This window comes from Impatiens glandulifera, chromosome 1, assembly GCF_907164915.1.
Source record: "Impatiens glandulifera chromosome 1, dImpGla2.1, whole genome shotgun sequence".
NCBI lineage: Eukaryota > Viridiplantae > Streptophyta > Magnoliopsida > Ericales > Balsaminaceae > Impatiens > Impatiens glandulifera.
In genome coordinates, this window is record NC_061862.1 from 12709582 (window position 1) to 12736970 (window position 27389).

The window sequence follows — 27389 nt, forward strand, 5'->3', positions numbered from 1 at the left end:
TCGAGTGATTTAGCGACTCCCATGTTGCCTAGGTGTGCCCTCATCTTCATCTTCTATAACTCAAAATCCTTAGTCCCATCGAACTTCTCGATATCCACCCTAGAAGTCGACCCCATCTTAAGTCAAAGAAATCGAACCGTGACCGCCTTAGACCAACCTTGCTCTGATACTAGTTTGTTGCAAAAATTATTACTCGAATATCGAAAAGCAGAAATATAGCAATCGTAATGAATGTAGAACAATAATGTAAAAGCTAAGAATAAACAGAATAACGAAACAAGAGTTTTACCCAGGTTCAGACCAACAATGTCCTACGTTCTACTTTCAGAGAATCGATTTAATAGAGTTAAAATTACAAATTCTAACTCTTTGTATGTTCTAGATTTTAGTCTCATCACCCTCTAAAACTCGTTTACAATGTAAATATATATAGGGTTTTAAAATTCATAATTAGGAAAGAATCATTCTCTCTATATATTATATTATATAATATATATATATATATATATATATATTCTTTTCTTTTTAGAATATATCATTCTCTCTCCATATAATATAATATATATGGATTCTTTCCGTCTTTTGTACCTAACATTGAGGCACACTAAATTAGGCCTCAAAACCCCATGCCCAATTCCACACATATATATTAATATAGTTGTCTAACCTTCGTAGAGATGTAATCTTCGAAAACTTTATTGTGTCTATCATAGAGTTTTTAACATTTGAGATCATGATTATGATTAGATATACAAATATTGTATGTGACTCTGATCATAAGGGATCAAGTTAAGTAACTAGAAAACAAATTAAAATGTACAAAGAAGAAGAAAATTTTGAAGGATACGTGGATACTCTTACTCTCTCTTTGTTAGTGATTTTTTCAATTACGATGCCTTCGATAATGTCAATTATATCTGAAAAAATTCCTAGAGAAAGGACATACTTACATATATGATCAAATTATATGAAGCTGGAAAAGTGTCAGAAGAGATGAGAATCTACAGAGCAGACCAAATGAAACAACCCTGATTTGGTTCAAGCTCTAGAACATTCTAGCCCACATGTAAAATGTTGAAAAATTAGTCATTTTGTAAATACAATTAGGAAACCATTATAATGAACCCAATAACTGAAGGAGGAGAACACTTATTCTTTGTTGGAATTAGCATTGAAGTGCATCATAGGAGTGTCCTGCCAATGGAATGACAGTTATTGACAGAAAAAGAAAGCATAATGTTATGGTGATGTCTTATGAATAGAAACCAAAGAGGTGTGTTTTTTTGTAACACTTTCCTGCACAATAAATATGATAAAACTAAAGAAGAAGAGCAGAAAAGGCAGGAAGCAGAAAAGAAAAAGAAAGAAATAGAGGAGACTAAACTCAAAGATCAAACATTTGTAGAAGAAAAAAAGAAAGATTCTAGGAAAAAAGAAAAAATCAAAGGAAAGAAAGTAAAGGGAATTAAGGTGAAGAGTAAAATAAAATTTTCTGTAATGCAAAGGATTATGTTGAAAATGGAAGATGAACATCAAGTTGTTGTTGAGGAAACTTAAGAGGAAGACACCCAAAATTTCAAAGCTGAAACATAGAATTTTAAAGCCGATAAAAAAGATTCTAAAACCGATGTGGAGGTTGAAGCTGAAACTGAAAATAAGGAAGACAATAATACATAAATTCAAGTTGAAGATAACAAAGGTAAAAGTCCTGAAATTCTCAGAAATAACTTTTTCTATCAAATCAGAACAGACTCGATCAAAGAGATAATTCAAAATGAGAAAATAACAATCCTCATCATTCTCTTCAATGCAATCTCCTTTCATCGTTAGAGGAAGAGGAAGAGGAAGATGAAGGAGAATAAGGCCTCTAAATGAAAACAAATGGCATGCGAAAATGTCATGCTGGAATGGTTAAGTTTGAATGTAGTGTTTTCTGTTTGTAATCACTATTTTTTTAGGATGTATGAATGCTACTAATTAGTTTTTTATGGTCTTTTGATTTTCATCATTAATCTTAACTAGGGTTTGTCTAGTTTTGATTTCCGACCCTCACACTTTTGAGATTTTAATGAAATAGTTTTAACCGTTTTTCATTAAAAAAATATGTCAATTATATTGTCGATCCCAAATTGTATAGTTGGTCGTGCTTTTTTACTGTTATTGGACGCATAACCATTTCTTTAATTTGAATTCTCAATAGAAAGAAATAGAGAAAGAGGAAGATTATTGAGAGTTAGGATGAGTCAAGTTATAGATTGTATGATCTAATTCATTATACGTATACTCTTCTTAATTTAAGAATGTCAAAGGTACCCTTGATTAACTTGTATATTATCTAACTCTTCAAGGACCTCCTTAACTTTTTTATACAAGAAATCCAACAGCTTGTTTGATGATGTTGGTTAGTTGAGGATTTTTAGTTAGTTTTTATTAAAAAAAATTTATTTGATAAATAAAATAAATTGAAATTAAAATAAATATATGATATTTAATTAGTTAATGAATTTAGTGATTTGACCGTTATAAATATTTATTATGAAATTATTGTATTTGGGATTAAAAACAACACATGAAAGGAAGAACTGAAACATCATCAATTTTAATTTAGTGCGACACATATTATTCATTTTTTTAAGAATAAAATTATTTTAATCACGATTTTCGCGGGAAATATTGGTATTTTAGGTAAAGATAATATGGTTTCACGGATGAAATAGCGACACATAAATATCACAGCATTACCTTTTTAGTTACGCTTTTTACTCGCTGATTTAATTTTTATGTCACATTTTAGGTTATTGTTTATGGGAATTTTTAATTTTACTATTTTAACAACTAATTTTAGAAGGAATTAACAAACTTTTAACTTGCTTTGTTGTTAAAGATCTTCTATAAACACATTTTTTGAAATATTGTTAAAACTGTTACGAATGATTTAACTAAATATTTTTTTTAGTAAATTCAACATCTTTATTTCACTATTTCATCAATCAAACCGGCTCAATTATCGTACTAAAATACCCTATAATATTTTAAAAAATATGTTTTTAATATATATTAATATTATTTAAGTATCTCTCCCTACAAGTCACGCTATCCTAAAAAATATCGTGAACAAAAAAATGTATAATTTCCCAAATTCTTTCAATGAAATGTTAATTGATCTTCAACTTGTGAAAATGGTGAAAACATCTCTTTATGCTTATTAGATTTCAAACATTCAGATAAATTACAAAATTTAAATTAATTAGAATTAAAATATGAAAATAAATAGGAAAATCATGATGTACTAAAATGCCCAAATTTAATGTTACAAAGAATAAGAAAAATGTATCATTTACGAAACTTGGACTAATGTATCAATTCATAAACCAATATCGCAATATAGCACATCAACTTAAACAAAACTACGATGTACATCAATCAAGAAACAAAGACAAAAAAAAAAGACTCAATAAGAACAATAAAACTTGTGAGCTTCTTTGAGTATATCGTATTTGAAATGCTGCTCATAGTACTCATTCCCGATCTCCACATACATATTGATGGCGTCCATTAGCAACTCTTGATCAATTTTCTCTCCTTTGCTATGCCTATGAATCATACCCACTAAGGATTTCCGCACCTCAACATCAAGGGCTAGGTTAAAGAAAATGGAGTAGCTGGCTTCTTGCAAATTGGGCAAGCCTTTATAACTAATGTAGCGTCGTCGTTCTAGGATTAGAAAGAATGTCTCCAACCATTTGGTCATGCGTTTATAGTTATTCCATCTTATCAAAACTTCTTGCACCAATATGTCTTCTTTCATTCCCTTAAAATATGGCAAGACCTGAAAGAATGAGAGAAAGAAATAAAAAGATCATGATCTACATAAATATTGCTCATGAGTATAACTATTACTGACCTTGGAAGAGATGTAATATTGAAGAACTTTATTGTATCTATCATACAATTGTTGACATTCAATACCATTTCTTGGACAATATGTTGCGATATTGTATGTGATTGTGTATATATTCATTAACTCTTTTGCAGAGAAATTGTCTTCCCTGATGCCTTCAATCAATTCAATTTTCTTGTCAATGGCTTCTTGCAGAATAGGCCAGGCTTCTTCTACTTTCATCCCATTCATTTCTTTTCTTTTTGGGATCTCAGATTAATAATAATTAAGCTTCATTGAAATAGAAAATATTATATAGGCTCTTAAATAGCCTTTAAAAAAAATTAAGGACTCTAATTATTAACCCACTCCAAAAACTACCCCTTGTCATTCTTGCCACTTGTTGTTAGACCATCTCCAACCCACAAACCCATTCTCAAACTTAAAATGTAGTAAACGTCACATTAAATAGTAAATTATCTCCAACCCAAAAATACATTTTCAAACCCAAAAGAATATTCATTTTTACACAAACTTTTTAACTTTATTAATATTATTTATATATTTATCAATTTACGTATTTAACCCCAATATTTTTTTTATTTATTTAATAAAATTAAAATAAAATTAATTATATATCAATAATTTATAATAAATAAAATAATTCAATAATATATTTAAATAAACAAACATTATTAATAAAAAATACTTGATACACATAGATATAAAATAAATTAAATAAAATTTAAGTATTATAAATTTAATGATTTAATTATACATTTAAAAAACATTATAATTTTTTATCTTAAAAGTAAAAAAGCATAAATTAAATAATTAATTTACATGTAAAAAAATTAAAAATAAAAAAAAAATAAAAAAAATGTAAGGGCTATTTTTCAAAAATGGCGAAAATGGTGATAATGAACCGTCCATACGCATATTTGCGTCTAGACTGAAGAGAGAAGGCATATTCACATTATATGTTTTTTTTTTCCAGTGGGTTGGAGGAGAAAAGGGTACACATACTGGGGTTATGCGTGCTGTTGGAGTTGCTCTTAGATATAAGTAAAAAAGTTTAAAATATTTTTTTTTGAGAAATATTGATTCAACGACAATGTAGGTGACAACTCAACACCTTCGTGCACGTTAATTATTTTGTTAAACGTGGCCTTTAAACGAATTTCATTTTTAACTTATCATGGACCTTTTTCAAAAAAATGTATATAAAATATCGATTCAACAAGTAATCAAGAACCGGTCACATATTCAAGAAATTATAGGGAATTATAAAGCTCTCGATAGGTGTATGTGCAACTTTATTCGCGACTCATTGAAAATGAGATATTCAAATAAGGACCAAAAGATATATTTAAGAACTAATTTTTTTTTAAAGATTAATAGTTTTTTTGGTTTGATAATGTGTTCATTCTTATTAATTAAAAAAGGAGTTATATAAATAAAAAATAAACTTACAAATAATACAATATAACATCTAAACAATCAAAACGATTAAATGATAATATATAAATTAAATAATATATCTTTGCAAAAATTAAAATTACAATGAAGCTAGATCCAACATTCTTGCATTTTTTAGAGTGACTCTAAAGACGAACAAACTAATTTAGCGGTGTCAGAAGAATCTCTACCAAAGATTTTGTGCGGCAGTGAAAATTGTCATTACCAAATGTTATGTCAAGTGATAAATGATCATCTACATATACGATCAATATAATAAGAAACTCATAAAAATAAGTGAGATACCTATAAGAGGTTCTCCAAATGGAAGATTAGTTTAAATTACTCATTATTGAACAAATGAGAAATAATTCAAAATTTGACAACTTCATCCCCTTTTCTTTTAAGAAGAGGATGAACATAGATTCAAAAAAAGATCACTAGCACTACAAAAAAAAAAGTTAAAACGTGACATTAGTCATTGCGATTGAATTTTCATTTAAAGTGACACTTTACAACTTGTTCAGCGACATAAGTAACCTTATCCATAAAATTTGTGACATTTCACAAATCAGTCGTATAATAGACGTTGTTAACTTTACAACTCAAGTTACCATTTATTCTGCGATAGACTTTGAATTTATTTATTATTAATAAAAGTTGCGACTTGTTATTTATTTATCTGAATATTTTAAAATAGTAGTAAAACAATTTTTATTTATAAAGCAATAAATTTGTTATTTATTGGAAATTTGTTATAGATCAATCAACGTGTATGAGCAGCAAACGACCCACCAAAAGCTGAGAGCATTATTCGGATTATAAAAATTCGAGACGACAAATCCGATCCGACTAAACATAATGTCAAATCGAACAAAATATAACAATAACTCAAATCGGAGTGATTTAAAATAAAAATAAAACAACTTCTCATACCTTAAACAAAATATCTTAAGTTCTTCTATAATTTTTTATAAAAGTTTAAAAAATACAATTGAAATTATTTAAAAATTAGTATTTTTTCATTATAACCATCACTTTAATTACTCTTCAAAATTTCCAAAATTAAGAGTTAAAAGTTATTTGTTTTCATTTGTAAAAATATAATTTTTTTAATAGCAAATAAATATTTTAGTGAATAATAAAAAAACTTCTTAAGTTACCGTGAGAGTACATGTATAATCGTACTAACTTCTTAAATTAAAAAATATTAATAAAAACACACTTAATAAATCAAAAGATATTAATTTGCCAATTTGATTAGACAACTATTATTACACAAGTAACAAAAAGAAATTAAAACTGCAATGTTTTTCTTCTTCAATTAAGAATGCAACTCTTCATCTTTTCTTCTGATTCTGTATCATACATTGACAGCAGCTCACGATTCACAACCTATTAATTATTATAATTCAAATCAATTAAAATCAATAACATTAATATTAATTGATCATTAGCGACGATTATCAAACCAACAATTACCTTTATCAACTTTAATCTCGTGTTTTCTTTCAAGAAGAAGGCAACCCGCAGTCTTTCTATCATCAAATATTCATTAACCTGCACAAGATCATCGAATCGTAATTCATTCAGTCCCTACAAGAAATAGTATTAATGTTATTACTTAATAACCAACCTTAAGCATGTAACCTTTGTACGATATGTTTTCATCATTAATCCAATCTAAGGCCATGTGCGAATAGAATTGGCGTGTTTGTTTCAAGATGTTTTTTTCAAAATCCTTTTCATAGTAATCCTTCCCGATTTCCATGTACATATCGATAGCACTCCTCACCAAATTTTGATTAACTTGAGGATCTCCAATTCGTAACCTTTGAATCATACTCATTAACGAGTCCATAACTTCATGGACACCAAGAATCAGTTTATAAAAGATTGAGTAACTGGATTCTTGTAAAGTGGGTAATATTCCACATGGAATAAAGTATCGGGTAAGGTAGATAAAGAACTTCGAAATCCATATTGTCATGAATTTATGATTTTCCCATCTTTTCACAATTTCTTGCAACAAATTGTCACCTTCCTTTCCAACCAAACAGGGCATGACCTGAATTTTCACGATCCATTAATCAAAATGACATTCAATTATGTATGAAGAGATTGATGAGACTGACCTTGGAGGAGATGTAATCTTGAAAAACTTGATTGTATCTTTCATACAGTTTTTGACATTCATGACCATAAATTTTATCATATAGACATATATTGTATGCGGTTCTATCATAAGAGATCGAGTTAAGTAACTAGACAATCCATATCGAAAACAAATTAACATGTTCAAATTAACAAAAAGGATACGTGTAGATTTCCATTCTCTCTTCGGTGTTGATTATGGGTTCTTGGATGTCTTCAATATTGTCAATTAATCTGTTGATTCCATGTTGTATAGTTGTCCACCCTTCTTCTACTGTTATCGCACCGCCGTTACCACGCCGTTTCGCCATTTTTTTGATTTGGAATCTCAAGAGAAAGATTATTGAGAGTTAGAATTAGTGTTTATTTCCCAAGTCAGTTGAATGATCTAATATGCAATTAAGAAGAATGTCAAAGATACCCTTGACAAACTTGTATGCTTAACTTGTATATTATCCAACTCTTTGGGGACATCTTTAACTATTTTATACAAGAACTAATAGAACAATCGAGTGAGACGGAGTGATAGTGGGTTTTACCTTCTTTTTTTTAATTAAATTTAAATAAATTAGAAAATTAGAGGTAATGTGTTCACTTCTATATACATCCTTCCTAATTTATTCTTCCTAATTTATTCGTTTTCTATCATTTAAGCTTGACAAACAATTCTTTTGTCTTAACAAAAGTGGGCTACGAAAGATTCATTAACGATTTTTTAGAGAACGAATAAGAGCATTAAGCCAAGAAGTCTCTCCATCCCAAGGGCCAGCAATCCCCGCCGTGACGAAAAAAGCATTTCTATCTATATGGAAATTGAGTTTGTGCACGGCAAATATATGGAAAAAATATTGTCAATTTTGTGTGAATGAGTATGTCAAATTTGTACCTTAAGTAATGTGATTCTATCTATGTATATAACCCTTGATAACAAGTTATAAATTGATGTAGTTAATGTAAAAAAATAATAAAAGTGTTAATTTTTGACATGTATACTAGTTACTAGATTACACATAAATATTTTTATTAATTTTTAATCCACCATGTGTTCCCAACCCAAAATCAACAATAGGGTATTTTGAAATATAAAATCTTTTTAAATATATATATATCTCAACTTAATTATTTATTATAAAACAAAATGTAAAAAAAAAATTAAAATTTAATATAACTGAAAATTTCAGGGTTTTTTGGATAGAAATTTTGTAAATAAATATTATATTGTTTAAAAAATATTGATTGGTGGTAATTTTTAAAATATGTATTTTTTATTGGTAAAAAAATTAAATATGTTAATATGTAATAATAAATATTATATATTCTTAAGAATAATAAATGATATTTTAATATTTTTAATTAATAAATTAAATAATATGATTATAAAGGTGGATGAAATGACGTTTAATTATAGAATTTTTTAGTAACACAAGTTCGTTTGAGTTTTTATAATAAACATAGATTAAATAATAATAAAAAAATATTTGGGGTGTAAATTTGGATGAGGTGAGTATTTTTTATAAAAATATTTAAAATGTATTATTATATAATATTTTTTTTTAAAATATGAGATATTTTAATATTTTAATTAATAAATATTTTAATTGTTGTGATGGATTAGAAATAAATAAAATAATATTTAATTATGATTGAATTAAAAAGAAAATAAATACTTTTTTTTCATAGTAAAACTTTTATTTGTATTTGTTTGTGATACTAGTTTAGTCCGGATGGAATATGAAAATATTGGTCCATTGAGAACTTAAAATATATATTTTTAAAAATAAAATAAATTTTAATATCTGGATTGAAAAATATTCAAATGCTAAACAAAGAATAAATATTATAATTTCAGAAAAAATGTATTATAAAATAACCGTATAATATTTAATAATAAAAACATTACCGACACTATACATTGCTTAGCTAAAGTTTTTGCTTTCTGACTACTGGTGACCAAATATTTTTAGTGTCGGTAATAGCGACGCTATTATGTGACGGTAAATATAATTTTAGCGTCAGTAACATCTTATTTTGTTTTATTAACAATTAGTTGCATATTGGCTAACACTACTTTAATACTTTGCACAGCATAATTATTTTACTTCCTTAGTTTCACCCTTAGAGCTTCATGCTGTGTTTCTGCTCCTTATTTTCTTCTAGTTTCTTGTTAATCAAGAAAACCGATCGTTTCTTTAGTGACGACCCAAGATTTGTAATCTAGGTCGGATTCGTTTGAATGAAATCAGTTTGAGAATAAAAATTGTGGGTTTCTCATCATATCCTTCTCATAGCAATCTTTCCTGATCTCCACATATCGAAGTAGGCAAATTTCTAAGAACTATAATTTTTCTATAAAAAGGAATACAATTTTTACAGTGTTTAATGCAGTTTGATAGAAGTTTTATTAATTATTACACAAAGTAAACATCTAATACTAAATCCAGAGTCAAGTCTTTTGACGGGGGACTTACGGTTCTATCCTTAGAAACTCTAGATGAACAAGTGGAGAAATTATTGTGCGAAGCCACTCGGATCTGTCTTCAAACCATTTTTTCCCCTTATCATGTGCTTTTCCATAAACCCAACTATTGAAGCTTATGTATGTCTTACGGCATGGACCAATGGCCAATACTCTAAGCCCGGTTAGATTCTCTAATAGAAACTCAAGCAGATCAACTTGGTGCTTGTTTCCTTCGAACCCATTCACCTCAAGCTTGGTTATGCATCTATTAGGACATTTTTCAAAGGTTTCCTTCTCTTTCACTTGCTTCCTGGATTTGATCCCGAGCTGCAACAAACAAGAATAAACATGTTAAAATTATGTAATGGTCTTCGAGAATCATAATTAGTAGATATAACTGACCCATAAAGTCTTACATTTAACTCCAATGTTTCCAATAAGGGGAAATCGTTCAAGATAGAATTGACCCATATAAGTTCCTCTTTCTTATTGCGCATTATAATATTTAAAACCAATCGCCTCATAGAGAATACAGGCTCGGGATCATTTGTATAGAAAAACTGGACAATAAGAAACAATATATACCTTGGTGATCATATAACAATACTTGTTTGTTAGCTTAAAACAAAATGGTAACAAGGACAAAAACTTACTTTTAAACTATAATACGGCCCAAAAATTAGATTCTCAATCGAAGGAATATCACGAGCAATTCTAGTAATTAGAAGCTCACCCGCAAAGAGATGTATATCTTCGCCAATAAAAACATTAATCAGTCTCGGGCATTTCTTAAATGAGAACCACTGTAAAATTCCATTGTATTCAAGTGTATGGAGAAGGTTGGCACAAAGATCAATCTCCTTAAGATTGGAACATCTATCCAAGTGTAAACTCTTCAGACGGCTGTTGTCTGATTCGAGAATTCTCAGATACGTGAGTAGATAACAGGAAAGCAAAGTTAACTCTTCGAGTAACGGGGAAGTTTCTATAATGTTAGTCAATTGAAGATCGGTTATCAATACACGTTTAAGCTTAAGAGAAATGAGATTTTGGGCACGTTTCACATCAATCTCCACAAGGTTAGAACATTTGGTCAAGGACAAGTGCTTCAAAAGAGTACAGTTCTTCGTTGAATTGCCAATTCTCAGATATGTGAGTTGAGGACATTTATTCAAAGTTAATTCTTCGAGTAATGGGCAACGTTCTATAAACTTCTTCAAATGAAGACTTGTTATCGATACACATCTAAGCTGAAGATAAACAAGATTTTGGGCTTGAATCATATCAATCTCCTTAATTTTTAAACAGTTGGTCACGGACAAATGCTTCAAACGAGTAGCGTTGATTGTCAGTTCAGTGAGATTACGACATGTATCAAGAGTTAATTCTTCAAGTAATGGGCAACTTTCTAGAACCATGGCAATTTGAAGACTGCTTATGGTTACAGATTTGAGCTGAAGAGAAATGAGTAAACCAAACTTTGGGGAACTTGACCAACCCCGGAAATTGCAATTGGCGAGTCGTAGATGCTTCAGCGTCCTTTTCTCATAATTCGAGACGGTCCTAAGCAATGAAAAATTGTATCTTCCTGCAGATGGTATGTGAGCGGATAAATCAAGATCAATGGTCTCAACTCTGCTTCCAATGGCAAAATTGAGCCACTTATCTATTAATGGAGAAAAGCTCTTTCCCAAGGGAAATTGAAGGCAAAAAGAGTTAATCTTGTCTCTCTTTTCTTCGCACCGCAGCTTCATAATCTTGTCCACCACTCCCACAAAAGCAGTGTCTAAACCCTTAAACTCTTTTTTCTTGCGGGGGATAAATTTCAGTCCAGTAATATTAACATGGTTAAACTTGAGGTCAACCACATGTTTAGTCCAGATATTTCTCCATCTTTTCGATAAACTGCTTGCCTTCACTGCATCTTTCATGTCCAGCATACAAATGATATTGCCCAGAAGTTCATCTGGCAAATCGCTAATCAAATCCTTATTTTCTCTCTTCACAAGGATATCATTAATTAGTTAATCAGACAATAGAAATAAATCAACAGGGTCTAGCTTTATTTACCAACGGCGATATCACGGGTATGCGCTTTCTCGTCATTGCGTAATCCTCAAATCTACTAGTTATCTAGCTATGGAAAAACACTCTGTTTCTTGGAGTTCTTGTGTAAAATAAACAAAATGAAACATAAAGAAAGGTTTAGTTAAGAGTATATTATTGACATTCTTGATTAATAAAGAGTAAATAATAGATCAGAATTTACGAATTAGATCATAGAAAAGAAAGTTAGGGACAAACATTGAACATAAGGAAAAGGTTTTGGGGCGGGGCGGGATTGAAGCACTTACCAGGAAGATGAATGATCTGGGTGTTTTCGATTCAGGTGACAAGATCTTCTGAGGAGTATAGTATGAAAATGGAGACCTTGTATATTGAGTATGAAGATCTAGTTCGAAAATTCTGATCTATTATATATACTCTAGGTTAATCAAGAATGCCAAAAAGATACTCTTAACTAACTCCTTTACTTATTTAAACAAGAATTGCAAGAGCTTGTTAGATATTGGGTAATTTGTAATTTCTATTGATTTTTTTGAAAAAACATTTCTTCTATGAAAAAAATTCATATTTGAAATTTATTCTACGCGAAAGAGTTTTTACATGGAATCGAGATTAATTGTGATGATGGATCTTCGATCAGTTTTTTGGTAGTGTCAAAAGTCTAGATGTAAAAATGTAATAGTTAAAAACATGTTTGATCTTTGGTCCAATGGTTTCTCTAGTCGAATTACATATATAATGAGATTAAACATTACGAAGAGTTTTCTCCTAACAAAGTTTTGTTTTTGGTAGGACGCAAACAAATGTTATCGCCTAAATAAGACATTACGCGGTGACAATACATGAATCAATTTAATGTGAGGGCATTGCTACAATATTATTCACTAAGATGATTCTAAATAATTTTTATTGGGAGAAGTTTTGGAAGTCAATGATTTAATCCAAGATCTTGGACGAAAAGTTATTCACGGAGAAATTCTTATAGATGATACGTGCATTAAAAAAAGTTGTATTATAGTAAGTCGTAACTCGTATGCGTCACACAGAGGTGAAGTCAATGACTCACTTATTCTTGCATTGTCTAGGAGTGATTAGTATATGTTAGGATTTGGATCCCTAAATCTGACCTATTTGAAACAATCTATAAAATTGCATAAAATAGAATACAAGAAGACACAGATTTATAGTGATTAACTCAAATGAGTTACGCCAACTTCAGCCGTCACCAGATTTCATTATGAAAAAAAAGAATAAATACAAAGTTTTTTCCTCACACTTTATCTCTCTAGAATTCTCTCTTATCAATGTAAATATTAACAATAACATATTTATAGGGTAAATATTCAGGTTAAAACTTAAAAAAATCATGGTCAGACCCTAGCCCAAACACAAACACAAACTCAATAAACTCTAATTAACTTCATAGTATTTATTATAAGTGTAGGCTCCACAACTCAGCAATCTCCCACTTGGAGACTAACTTCATCTTCTCTCAATCGGTAGTGCTTTTCCTGTTGAGTTATGGATCCCCACTTATAATAAACATTATAATTGTTAATTAGAGTTTATTGGGTTTGGACTTGGGCTTAAGTCTGACCAAGAGTTATTTATGTTTTATTACTAAAATATTTACCACATAAATATGTTATTATTAAGAATTTACATTGATATGACATAATTCTAGAGAGATAAAGTGTGAGGAAAAATCTCTGTATTTCTTCTTTTTCTTTTTCATAGTGAAATCTAGTGGTGGCTGAAGTGGACGTAGCTTATTTGAGTGAACCACTATATATTTGTGTCTTCTTGTGTTCTTCTTTTTCTTGCATTATTACAGATCGTTTCAAGCAGATAACATTTGGGGGATCAAAATCCTAACAACTGGTATCAGAGCTGATAGGTTAGATCGGAGCATTGGAAACGATGTCAAGCTTGAATAGTATAGGACACATGATTGGAAGATTTGATGAAACATATTATGCATTTTAAAGGATGCAGATTGAGGATTATCTCTATAAAAAGAAGCTTCATGTTCCTTTGAGTGAGAAACCAGAGATGATGAATGAAGCTGAATGGAAACTCCTTGATAGACAGGTTTTGGGAGTTGTCCAATTGACGCTAGTCAAGACGGTTGCTCACAATGTTGCAAAGGAGAAGATTACCATGGGTCTGATGAAAACTCTTTCTGATATGTATGAAAAACTATTTGCTAATAACAAGGTACATTTAATGAAAATATTCTTTTACTTAAGAATGGTTGATGATACTTCTATCACTTCTCATTTGAATTTATTTAATAAAATTGTAAATCAATTGTTATTTATTGAGATTGATTTTGGGGATGAAGTTAACCTTAATTTTATTAACATCTTTACCAAATAACTGAGAACCTATGAGAGAAATAACTAGTAACTCTGTTGGAAAGTCTAAATTGAAAGTTATTGAAATTAGAGATCGTATTCTTGCTGAAGAGGTTCGTAAAATTAATCCTGGTGAAACGTTCAAAGGTTCTTCTTTAAATGTTAAAAACAGGGGTAGATGTAATAATAAAAAATTCAACCAAGGTAAGAGGAGATCTATATCGAGGAATATGAGAAGTTAGTCCAAGTTAGGGCGGACATTTGATTACTGTAATTGTCGTAAGCAGGTTTACTTCAAGAGGAACTGCAAAGCACCGAAGAGAAATTGTGATGATAAAAATGATGGAACCAACGTAGTTACATAAATTTCCATTGATGCGTTGCTTCTATCTGTTGATAGCCCGATAGAATCATGTGTTTTGGACATAGTAATATCTTTCCACACTATTGCCCACAAAGAATTAATGAGAAATTATGTGGATGGAAACTATGAGAAAGTTTATCTTGCAGATGGTGAACCACTGAATATTGTTGGCATGGGGACATCAAATTGAAGATGACAAAAAATTATGTTTGGAAGATAATTAAGGTGAGACACATTCCAAGTTTAATACCCAATCTGATTTCTATTACATAACTTGATGAAGAATGTCACAATTTCAGCTATGGATATGGTGCGTGGAAGTTGACTAAAGGAGCAATAATTGTTGCTCGAGGTCACAAAACTGGAATGTTATACACAACTTCAACTTGTAGAGAAACAATTGTTGTTGTAGTTGATGACTCAAAGAACAATGAGCTATGGCATTGCAGGTTGGGCCATATGAGCAAAAAAGAGATTAAAATTCATTTGAAGAATGGACAGATTCAGAAGTGAAGTCTATTGAACATCACTTATATGAAAACTGCATTCTTAGAAATAGAAACGAGTAAGTTTCTTAAAGATTGAGAAGGAGCTCAAGAAAGAAATGATAGAGTTGGTACACACTAATGTGTGGGGACCTACACCTATTTTTTTATTGACGGATCACAATACTACGTGACATTTATAGATGATTTGACGAGAAAGGTATGGATATATTTTATGAAGCACAAATATGAAGTATTTGTTATTTTCAAGAAGTAGAAGGCTTTGGTTGAAAATGAAACAAATCAAAAGGTTAAGTGTTTGAGATTCAACAACGGAGGTGAATACATCAATTTAGATTTCAGAGAGTTTTGTGATGTGAATGAGATCATGGTGAAGACTGTTCCCTTAATACCTCAAGAGAATGAAGTAGCTGAACGGATGAATCAAATATTAAACAAGTGTGCTAGGAGCATGAGATTGCATGATGAGCTACCTAAAACCTTCTGGGAAGAAGCTATCAATATTGTTGTCTACTTGATAAATATAGGACCATTAGTTCCTCTTGAATTCAGAATTTCCGAAGAAGCCTGAAGCAATAAAAATGTAAATCTTTCTTATTTGAAAGTGTGTGGTCGTTTATCATATGTTCATATTAATGAATATGATATGAGCAAACTTGATCCAAAGTCTAATAAATATTTTTTCATTGGTTATGATGATATCGAGTTTGATTATCGTTTTTAGGATAATCAAAATCGGAAGATCATTCGTAGTAAAAACATTATCTTCGATGAATAGGTTCTCTATAAATATTGTGTTGGGAATACATCAAATGGTGATTCTAAATCGGAAGTGACTAGTACGGTTGATTTGAAGATTTTTCTAATGAATATATACCAACTGTCGAAGAAGACCAACGTGTTGTCAGCAAACACTGGTTATACAGTTGAAAAGATCGTCAATAAATCGAAACCAGTTGAGAGGTGGTCCCCATCTCTAAACTATATATTGTTGACAAATAGATGAGAACTTGAATGCTATGAGAAAGTAATACAATCTAATGAATCAGTTAAGTGGGAGTCTGCAAAGATGAGGTGGACTCTTTGACATCGAATCAGGCTTGAGAGCTCACTAAGCTACCAAAGAAAAAACTTCATAATAAATGGATATTTAGGATTAAAAAAGAACATGATAAAACCAAGAGGTACAAAGCAATGAGATCTTCTTTTTAGTGGTCAAATTAATGATAATCAAAACTATTTTGAGTTTGGTTGTGAAAGAAAACTTTCATCTTCAACAAAAGGATGTCAAAACTTCTTTTCTTCACGGTAATTTGGATGAAGAGATTTACATGCGACAACCACAAGACTTTGAAAAAAAAGACGAGCTTGTGTGTAAGCTTCAGAAAAGTCTGTATGATAAGAAATAGGCTCCAAAGCAATGGTACAAGAAGTTCGATAACTTCATGAAACTTAACAATTTTTTGAGGTGTGATGATGATCATTGCTTCTATATCAAGAGGTTTGATAAATCATAAGTTATTCCGCTCCTCTACGTTGATGACATGTTGATTGTAGGAGCAAACTTGTATGAGATTAAGAAGCTAATGAAAAAGTTGTCTAAAAGGTTTGCAATGAAGAATTTGGGTGCTGCAAAAAAATTCTTGGGATGAGAATTTTCAGGGATAAAAAAGTTCTCAAACTTTTACAAGAAGAATATGTGAAAAAAGTTCTTAGCAGATTCAACTTGTACGATGTAAAACCAGTTACTATCCCTTAGCTAGTCACTTCAAACTATATAAAGATCAGTCACCTTCAACAAATGATGAGAAAATTTACATGGACAATGTTCCGTATGCCTCTACCATTAGTTTTATTATGTACCCGATGATTTGCACACAACTAGACATAACACATGTAGTGAGAGTTGTTAGAAGATTCATGAGCAACCTAGATAGACAACATTGAGAAGTAGTAAAGTGGATACTATGATATTTAAGAGAAAGTATGAGTCTCGTTTTGTGTTTTTGAAAGTCTAATATGGGTTTAGAAGGATATGTTGATACTGATAATGGTGGTGATGTTGATAGTAGAAAGATCCCAACAAGATACATATATACTCTAGGAGGTACTGCAATCAGTTTGGGTTTCAAAACTAAAGAAGATTGTTGTTCTTTCTAGTTGCGAGGTAGAGTATGTTGTTGTGACAGAGGTTACTAAGGAGATGATATAGTTATAACCTTTTTTTGTGAGAATTGAGTCAAGACTAAGAGGGAAGTGTGTTCCAATACAACAGTTAGAGTGTCATTAATTTGGCAAAGAATCATGTTTATCATGACAGGACAAAGTATATAAAAGTTCGTTATCATTTTATCTGATCAGCTTTTGAAGATGCAATGTTAGCTCTTAAGAAGATTCTCGGGAGTGAAAATCCAGCTGATATGCTGATAAAAGTTGTAACAAACAAGAAACTGAAACTATGTGAAACTTCAGTTGGTATTCTTTGTTAAGACACCAGATGAAAGTCTCTACCGATCGAGATATGATGAAATTAGTCTCCAAGTGGGAGTTTGTTGAGTTATGGAGCCTACACTTATAATAAACTCTATAATTGTTAATTAGAGTTTATTGGGTTTGGACTTGGACCTAACCAAGAGGTATTTAGGTTTTATTACCTGAATGTTTACCCTATAAATAGTTATTATTAAGGGTTTACATTGATAAGATAGAATTCAAGAGAGATAAAGTGTGAGGAAAAAACTTTGTATTTCTTCTTCTTTTCATAGTGAAATCTTGTGGCAGTTGAAGTGAACGTAGCTCATTTGAGTGAACCACTATAAATATGTGCCTTCTTATGTTTTTCTTTTCTCGAGTTTTTACAGATCGTTTCAAACAAATCAGATTTGGGCGATCCAAATCCTAACATTTCCATCTGGTGTCTTAACAAAGAAGGTCAACTGAAGTTGCACACAACTTTAGTTTCTTGTTTGTCACAACTTTTGTCAGCATATCAGCTAGATTCTCACTCCCGAAAATCTTCTCAAGAGCTAACACTCTATCTTCTAAAGCTGATCGGATAAAATGATAAGCAACTTGTATATTCTTCATCGTTCCATGATAAACAGACTTCTTTGTCAAAACAATGATACTCTGACTGTCACATCGCAACACACTTCCCTCGTAGTCTTGACAAAATTTTCGCAAAAAAAGGTTGCAACCACATCATCTCCTTAGTAGTCTCTATCATAACAACATACTTTTCCTCGCAACTAGAAAGAGCAACAATTTTTTGCAGGTTTGAAACACATCTGATTGCAGTACCTCCTAGAGTATAGATGTACCATGTTGTGCTCTTTCTACTATTAACACCACCACCATTGTCAACATCGACATATCCTTCCAAACCCATATTAAACTTTCGAAAACACAAAGAAAGACTCATACTTCCTCTTAAGTATCATAGTATCCACTTTACTACTTCTCAATGTTGTTTATTGGGGTTGCTCATGAATCTGCTAACAACTCTTACTACATGTTTTATGTCTAGTCGTGTGCAAACCATCGCATACATAATACAACCAATGACAGAGACATACGGAATAGTGACCATTCTCTGTTGAAGGCGAATGATATTTAAATAATCTGAAGTGACTAGCTAAGGGGGTAATAACTGGTTTTTCATCGTATATTATAAGAACTTTCTTCACATATTCTTTTTGTGAAAGCTTGAGAACTTCTTTATCCCTAAAAATTCTCATCCCAATGATTTGTTTTGCGACACCCAAATATTTCATTACAAACTTCTCAGACAACTTTTTCTTTAACTTGTTAATCTCAAACAGTCTTGCTCATCGATCAACATTTCATCAACGTAGAGCAGAATAATGTACGATACACCTCAAAAAAATGTTATTTTTCATGATGTTATCGAACTTCTTGTACCATTACATTGGAGTTTGTTTCAAACCATACAACAAATGGATCTTCATGATTAAAGAAGAAAATTATAAAACCATAAGGTACAAGACAAAATTAGTTCTAAAAGGATTTCAAAAGAATGAAGATACTGACTACAATGAGATATTCTCTCTAGTGGTCAAATTGATGACAATCATAATTATTTTAAGTTTAGTTGTGAAAGAAGACCTTCATCTTCAACAAATGGATGTTAACACTGTTTTTCTTCACAATGATTTGAATGAAGAGATTTAAATACGACAACCATAAGGCTTTGAAATCAAAGATAAAGATGAGCTTGTGTGTAAACTGTTAGGATCGGGGACTCCCTTGGAGGACCTGGGTGTTTCCGGTTTTAGGAAGGGTGGTCGCTTACAACAACACAACACACTTTGGTGATAGTCCGGTTAGAGATTATAACCGTTCTCAGCACTTCGCAAACTGTCACAGACTCTTGAACCGGGTTCAATGGCGGAAATGTCTATTTCAGTCCGAAGCAACATGTGCGACTTAGTTTTGATGAGATTAACAAGGAGTCGGTTAGATGGAGTGTATGGACCGGTTTTTGATTTAAGGAGTAAGATTGTTTTGGTTTGTGGTTAGGTTAATTGAGTAAGCAGGAAATAAAGGAAATGACACGAGACAAGATTTTTTATGGATGTTCGGAGCAAACCCTCCTACGTCACCCCTTCTTCTCAGGTTATGAGAAGGATCTCCACTAACTTTCAGGATTACAACAATTATACTGCCGGTCGAGCCTAACTCGCTACTCGCCGGTTACACCAACTCACTCTTGATGTAATACAATAACACAACACAACAATAGCTTTCGGTAAATGATACAACGGTTTTGGATCGCGCGTGAGATTTCTTTATCTCTCTAAGATTTTCGTAACTCGTTATTAATGAGGTCGCTTCGTCTTCCTTTTATAGTGAAAATGATCCCAACGGTCATTTTCTTCTCTCACCGTGGGATTGGTTAATTCAGAGTCACACTGGTGCAGAGAGGTTGCTTGCACGTTTCACCTTCCTAACACTTGGCAAGCATGCAAATACTCCTCAGGTAAAGATGACGTATCCAGTTTGTAGATTCGAACACGTGTCAGGAATGCACTCTCCGGCTGTCGAAGTCGGATCAGTAAATCATCATTGTTTTTATCGCATGCTTCTGATCGGATCTTATCTTCTTTTATTTCTCCGAGACACGTCTATTTCGTCATATTACGTCATCTCTATAGCTTTTAGTTTCCGGTTGACTCTTACATAGTATAGTCCGACTGGGATGTAGACTTTTCTTTGCTAGCCGGTCCCTTGAGAATGTTGAAACTGATTCCTCTTGATCTTGACTTGATCACTTGGAACTGGATTTCTTTGAAGTGTTCTTCAGCCAGTTTGTGATGCTCCAGCCGGTTTATGCAATTCGATCTGTTCCTGCACATAGAAGTTAATAGTTGTTTAGTTTTCTGGCCGGTTCCAAAAATTAACTTTACTTAATTTTTCTATCAATTTCTCCCTTTTTGATTATTTAGAATAAATATTCAAAAATTGTAATGTATGGCCGATTTCAAAATTAACTTACTTAATTTTTCTATCAATTTCTCCATTTTTGATTATTTAGAATAAATATTCAAAACTTGTAATGTGTGGCCGGTTTGAAAATTAATTTTCTTAATTTTTCTATCATAAACTTCAAAAAAGTTTGTATGGTTTAAAACAGGCTCCAAGGAAATGGTACAATAAGTTATATAACTTCATGAAAGTTAACAATTTTTTGAGGTGTGAAGCTGATCATTGTTGCTATATCAAGAGGTTTGATAAATTGTACACTATTCTTTTCATATACGTTGATGATATGTTGATTCCTGGATCAAGCTTGTATGAGATTAACAAACTAAAGAAATAATTATCTAAAAAGTTTACAAATCCTTAGGATAGAATTTTCAGGGATAAAGAAGTTCTCAAAATTTCACAAGAAGAATATGTGAATAAAGTTCTTAAAATATTCAACTTGTACGATGCAAAATCGGTTGTTACCCCTTAGCTAGTCACTTCAAACTATCTAAAAATCAGTCGCCTTTAATAGAGGATGAGAAAAATTACTTGGACACCATTTCGTATGCCTTTGTCAATGGTTGTATTATCTAACAAAACCTTCTCCATCTAAGTCTTCTCATAGGTCTCGAATCAACTCCCATTAGGTGTCATATGAAACGAACACCTACCGTCCATAATTCAACGCTTGTCGGACTAATTTGTGGAGACAACGAGAACATTCACACTTTCGTACCAATTCTTGACCTCTTGAACAACCACTACTTCTCCGCTCTTCTTCCTGTCATTATTTAAATCTGGATAATCTTTCTTAAAATTTCCCTCCTTGTCACAATTGTAGTGCGCACTTCGTAAATTTTTCCCGAAAGATTTCGAACACCTCTTCTTTTTGCTTTAATTGTCTCTCTTCTCGGTTCTCCATCAAACCAAGAGTCCATATTCACTTACATTTCTATATTCATTCTTCTTATTTATTTAATTAAATTATTTATAAATAAATTAACTAATTTAATAAATTTAGATGAGTCACATCATTCTCACACTCATTCTTTTTTTCAAATTATCTTCCCAATCATTTCTCTTTTATTAATTATCTTAAATAATAATTAAAACACAATATAAATCTAATATAACATTTAAATTTTAAATAATTCAAATAAATAAATAACTATACTAAAAAATAAAATTAATATATTTAAATAACCAATATTAATTAATTTATAAATATACCTCATTTAAATTAAATATTATAAAAATATTTATTCAACTTTTTTTATATAAACCAACCCTTAAACAATCCTTATAAGTAAATATATTAATTAATTTAAATTAATGTTTTTTTCAGTTTAATAAAATAAAATAATAATTATGTTTTATTCTTCTTTAATAAATAAGATTATGTTTTTTTTAATAAAATGTAATATTAATATAAATATATATATAATAATATTTATTTTATTACATTTAAAATTTTATTTTACTATAAATTAAATTATGAAATTATTTCATTTTAATAAAGTTAATATTAATCTATATATAGTTTTTTAATATAAATAAAATTATTTTATTTAAATAAATTATAATTAATTATAAATATGTACCCTCCCTTCGAAATCAATTTTAAATAAAGTTATATATATTGAGAGAAGAGGAAGGGTATAACTGGTACGAAATTTTAAAAATTGATTTTTTTTTCTAATTTAATCAAACATGTAGGATTATTTGGAAAAATCTACAAAATCCAAATAACCCATTAATCAAAAGAGCTCTAAAAGTGAAATAAGTCAAAAAGTTTTATCATAAAGTATTTATAAATTAATCTATTTATCTACTAAACCTCTTTATAAGGAATTTAGACAACAAAAAAAAAAAAAAAAAAGTAAATAACTATTTTATTGGTTAATTCATTGGTAAGGTAAGTCTTGTTCATTCTCTTATTAATCCTTTTTTCATGTATTAAGAGAAACTTATACTTATATATCATTTTTTTTTTATGTATGATGAGAAACTTATGTTTCGATTATTTTATATATAGGGATGAATATATAGAATAACACTGGTTAATAATAAAAAAGACGAAATAAATAAAAAGTTTAATAAATTATATATAATATTGAAAATGATAAAAAAGAGTTAATATATTATATATAATAAAAATGAATATTAAGAAATAATAATTAGTTTATTATAGAAAGAAGTAAAATTGTTAATATATTTTTTATAATAAAAATATATTATATATAATAGTGATAGAGATAAAAAAAAGTTAATATATTATATATAATAAAAAATAAATATTATGAATTTAATAATTAATATATTATAATATATAATATATAATATATTACTGATAAAAATGGTTAATGTATTATATATAATAAAAGTTTGTTATATATAATATTAAAAAAAAGATAAAAAAAGTGTTAATATATTTTATATAATAAAAGTATATTATATATAATATTTAAAGAAATAACAAAAAATTAATATATTTATTATATATAATTGGAGAGAAACAAAAAAATATATATATTATATATAATATGTTTTTAGAAAAAAATAATTTATAAGATTAATAATATATAAAAAAAAATAATAATAAGATTCTTGCTCTAAGTTAGAATCTTGTTATAACGTTACATCAATTAATTATTTTTATATTTTTTTAATATTTATTTTTTATATTAATTATTTTTAAGATTAAATATATTATGATTGAAAAACATTAGTTAAAAAAAATTAATTTATTGAATGTTTAAACAATTTATATAGTTTTGTATTTTGATTGTTGAATTTTATGTTTTAGAATTTTGATTAGTAATGGTAATGTAATGTTTTAAATTATCATATTTTGGAATTTTGAATAGGTATGATTGTTTCATATCATGTTTTAAATGTTTAATATGTATGGAAGTTTAATATTTTAATTTTGTAAATAAATTTGGTTTGAGCTCGAGTTTGAGTTCAAAAATTTAATTTTTGTTCAAACTTTTCGAATCGAGTCGAACTGAAAGATAAATAGTCAAGTAAAGTTGAGTTCGAGCTCGAGTTTGAGTCGAGCTAATAAATCTTAAATCGAGTCGAGCCCAAGCTCAAGCTAGTCTAAACTCGGTTCGGCTCATTTGCAGCCCTATTTAACATACAATTCGATCTATCTTAAAATGAATTGATGCTGGCATTTATCAATGAAATATTTAGAAGAAAAACAATCATTCTATAAAAAAAAAAAAAAAAAAAGTGGTTACGGCGATATAACAATTCGTTCTATCAGGCTGGGGGCAAAGCCAAGAACGAGGAAGGTTGAAAGTCTTCTGTATCCTGGTGTGCCAGGAGAGCTCCAAATGAAATATGTATTGGTTTCTCTCTCGTCCTGTTCACATAAACAATGTAAATTTAGTTATGATGTTGGGGACATAAAATATAAATGAATGTTATTATTTTATATTAAAATGATATTTATATAAATAAAGGAATGAATTTGTTAATACACGAGTTAATTCGTCCACAAAATTTGAAGGTTAAATTAAAAAATAAGTTTAAGAGGATTTATTCTTCCATAAAACTTATAACTATTCATTATAAATACAATATTTTAACCAACTAAGCTTATAGAGTTTTATATCTTAAATTCAATAAATACTCGGCCCACGTTTACACCATTTGTAAATATAAAATATTAAGTTAAATTGAGAAAACAAAATAAATTTAGTTATGATATTGTGGTAAAAATAATATAAATAAATGACTTATTTTATATTAAAATAGTATTTTTATGTAATAATGTTTAACTCCATGTCACTGGGTACTAGAAACACAATGAACAACCTATTTTATATATAAAAAAAAAGTGATATTTTAATATGCGGTTGATCTGTCCACAAAAATTGAAAGGTTAAATTAAAAAAAATAAGATTACTAGGTTTATCGGTCCAAAAAATTTATAATTATTCATTATAAACACAACATTTAAAATTAAACAAACAATTTATAAAAATATACGTAGATAAATTTTTGTATTATGTTTATATAATTTTAAATATTTGTATTAATGTTTTACAAAGTTTTTTTTTCAATGCTAGAGGATGATCTAGCATTTGGAAACAAATTTCATTGATTACCTGAGTATTTGATTTCTCTCTCTTCTTAAATACTATTGAGTTTCTCTATACACTGTTGGTAAATATAAAAGAAGAAATAAGGCCACGGCGAAAAAATATAAAAAAAAATGATCATGTGAAAAGTTAAAGAGAAATATATAAATGTAAAAAGTTAACGAGAGAAAAAATATGTAAAAAGTTAACGAGAGAAATAAAAAAAATTGATCGTATAAAATGTTAGAGAGAAAGTTATAAATGTAAAAAGTTATAGAGAGAATTATTCTGTTAAGAACATGACCATGTTCAGGAGCATTCTGTCAAGAACATTATCATATTCAGGAGCATTATATCAAGAACATGGCCATGTCCGGGAGCATTCTTTCAAGAACATGGCCATGTTTAGGACCATTCTATCAAGAACATGACACTAGTAAAAAAGGGGGTTTTATCGAAAGATGTTCCCAACAGATTTATATATCTGTCGATATAAGTGCCGAAAAGAAGAAATTTGTCGCCAATGAGAAAAGATACTGACAGGCTCTACATTTCTTTCGGTATTTGGTGACAATACTAAAAGATATAGAGTATATCTTTCGGCTTTGAAATCTTCCAAAAAACAACCTTTTTTGAAAGGTGAATACTGAAAGATATAGACTATATCTTTCGGCTTTAACCCCTTCCAAAAAAAAGTCCAGAAAACTTCCAAGTGTTGGGTTTTCTTTAACGGATATATTGAAAGATATAGACTATATCTTTCGGCTTTAACCCTTCCAAAAAAAATCAGAAAATTTCTAAGTCTTGGGTTTTCTCTAGGGGATATACCGAAAGATATAGACTATATCTTTCGGCTTTAACCCATTTTAAAAAGTAAAAAAAAATTCTAATTGTTGAGATTTTTCTAGAGGGGAGATGCCGAAAGATTTAAACTATATCTTTCGGTTTTGGTCCCTTAAAAAACATGAAAGTCTTCTAAGTGTTAGGTTTTTTGGAGTGGATCGGCTTAACTAGTAGATACCTAAAGATCTATATTAAATCTTTCGGTTTATGAAAGGTAAAACCGAAAGACTTGGTTAAATTTTTCGTTTTGGTAACTTCCAGCACTTTGAGATTTTTGGGTTTATATAAAGCCAAAGCCAAAAGGTTTAGGTAAAACTGTCGGTATAAAAAATAGATACCAAAAGTTTTGTAGTAAATCTTTCGGTTTTGGTCACTCTTTACTAATTTCTTTACCCTTTTCCAATTGGTGTTTTGGTTTCTAAGTATATGAATCTTGTTTAATTGTCCAAGCATATCAATTGTGAGTCAATATTCCAAGTATATATAGGAATTGTGATTGAATTTACTAGTATAGGTTTGTGTTTGATTATTTGAAGATATATAAATATTTGTGTTTGATTATACTTAGAACGAGTGATTATGATTTATATTTTTATGTGTAGGAGTTTTGTTTAATTTATAAGTATAGGATTGTGTTTAGTTGCTTAAGGATAAAATATAATCATGCTTAAATCTGGTTAAAATAATAAATTTGAAAAGGTCGAATATCGAAAGATTTATACTAAATCTTCCGGTATTCAGGGGTAAAACCGAAAGATTTGGAAAAATCTTTCGGTTTGGACACTTCCAGCACTTTGTGATTTTTGGGTTATTTAAGCCCAAATCCGAAATATTTAGGTAAAATTCTCGCTTTAACTAATATATACCAAAAGTTTTGTAGTAAGTCTTTCAGTTTTGGTCACTCTTTACTAATATATTTACTCTTTTCCAATTGGTGTTTTGATTTCTAAGTATATATGAATCTTGTTTAATTGTTCAAACATATCAACTGTGAGTCAATATTCCAAGTATATAGGAATTGTGATTGAATTTATAAGTATAGGTTTGTGTTTGATTATATGAAGATGTATAAATGTTAGTGTTTGATTATATACTTAAAATAAGTGATTATGTTTTATATTTGTATGTGTAGGGGTTTTGTTTAATTTATAAGTATAGGATTGTGTTTAGTTGCTTAATAATAAAATATAATCATACATAAATCTAGTTAAAGTAATAAATTTGAAAAGGTCGAACACCGAAAGATTTACACTAAATCTTTCGGTATTCAGGGGTAAAACCGAAAGATTTGTCTAAATCTTTCGATTTTTGTCACTTCCAGCACTTTGTGATTTTTAGGTTATTTAAGGACAAAGCTGAAAGATTTAGGTATATCTTTCGGCTTAACTAGTATATACCGAAAGATTTGTAGTAAATCTTTCGGTTTTGGTCACTCTTCACTAATTTCTTTACCCTTTTTCAATTGGTTTTTTGATTTCTTCATATATGAATTTTGTTTAATTGTCCAAACATATCAATTGTGAGTCAATATTCCAAGAATATAGGAATTGTGATTGAATTTACAAGTATAGGTTTGTTTTTTATTATATGAAGATGTATAAAGGTTTGTGTTTGATTATATTTAGAATGAGTGACTATGTTTTATATTTGTATGTGTAGGGATTTTGTTTAATTTATAAGTATGGGATTGTGTTTAGTTGCTTAATGATAAAATATAATCATGC

At 29.5% G+C, this 27389-nt stretch overlaps 3 protein-coding genes across 3 annotated transcripts; all 3 read right to left on the bottom strand.

Annotated features, from left to right (window-relative positions):
- Positions 1-3451: 3451 nt before the first annotated feature.
- On the bottom strand, positions 3452-4132 carry LOC124913997 (putative cullin-like protein 2). Its single transcript, XM_047454492.1, has 2 exons — positions 3905-4132; positions 3452-3829 (listed from the first exon to the last, which is right to left on the bottom strand). The coding sequence occupies exons 1-2, from the start codon at positions 4130-4132 to the stop codon at positions 3452-3454; spliced, it is 606 nt and encodes a 201-aa protein (XP_047310448.1).
- A 2526-nt stretch (positions 4133-6658) lies between these two features.
- Positions 6659-7803, bottom strand: LOC124914093 (cullin-1-like). Its single transcript, XM_047454609.1, has 5 exons — positions 7658-7803; positions 7474-7576; positions 6975-7406; positions 6821-6898; positions 6659-6733 (listed from the first exon to the last, which is right to left on the bottom strand). Exons 1-5 carry the CDS (start codon positions 7801-7803, stop codon positions 6659-6661), a joined length of 834 nt encoding a protein of 277 aa, XP_047310565.1.
- Positions 7804-9956: 2153 nt separating this feature from the next.
- On the bottom strand, positions 9957-12056 carry LOC124914186 (F-box/LRR-repeat protein 2-like). The gene is made up of 4 exons (XM_047454721.1): positions 12021-12056; positions 10604-11950; positions 10367-10510; positions 9957-10277 (listed from the first exon to the last, which is right to left on the bottom strand). The coding sequence occupies exons 1-4, from the start codon at positions 12054-12056 to the stop codon at positions 9957-9959; spliced, it is 1848 nt and encodes a 615-aa protein (XP_047310677.1).
- Positions 12057-27389: the final 15333 nt, after the last annotated feature.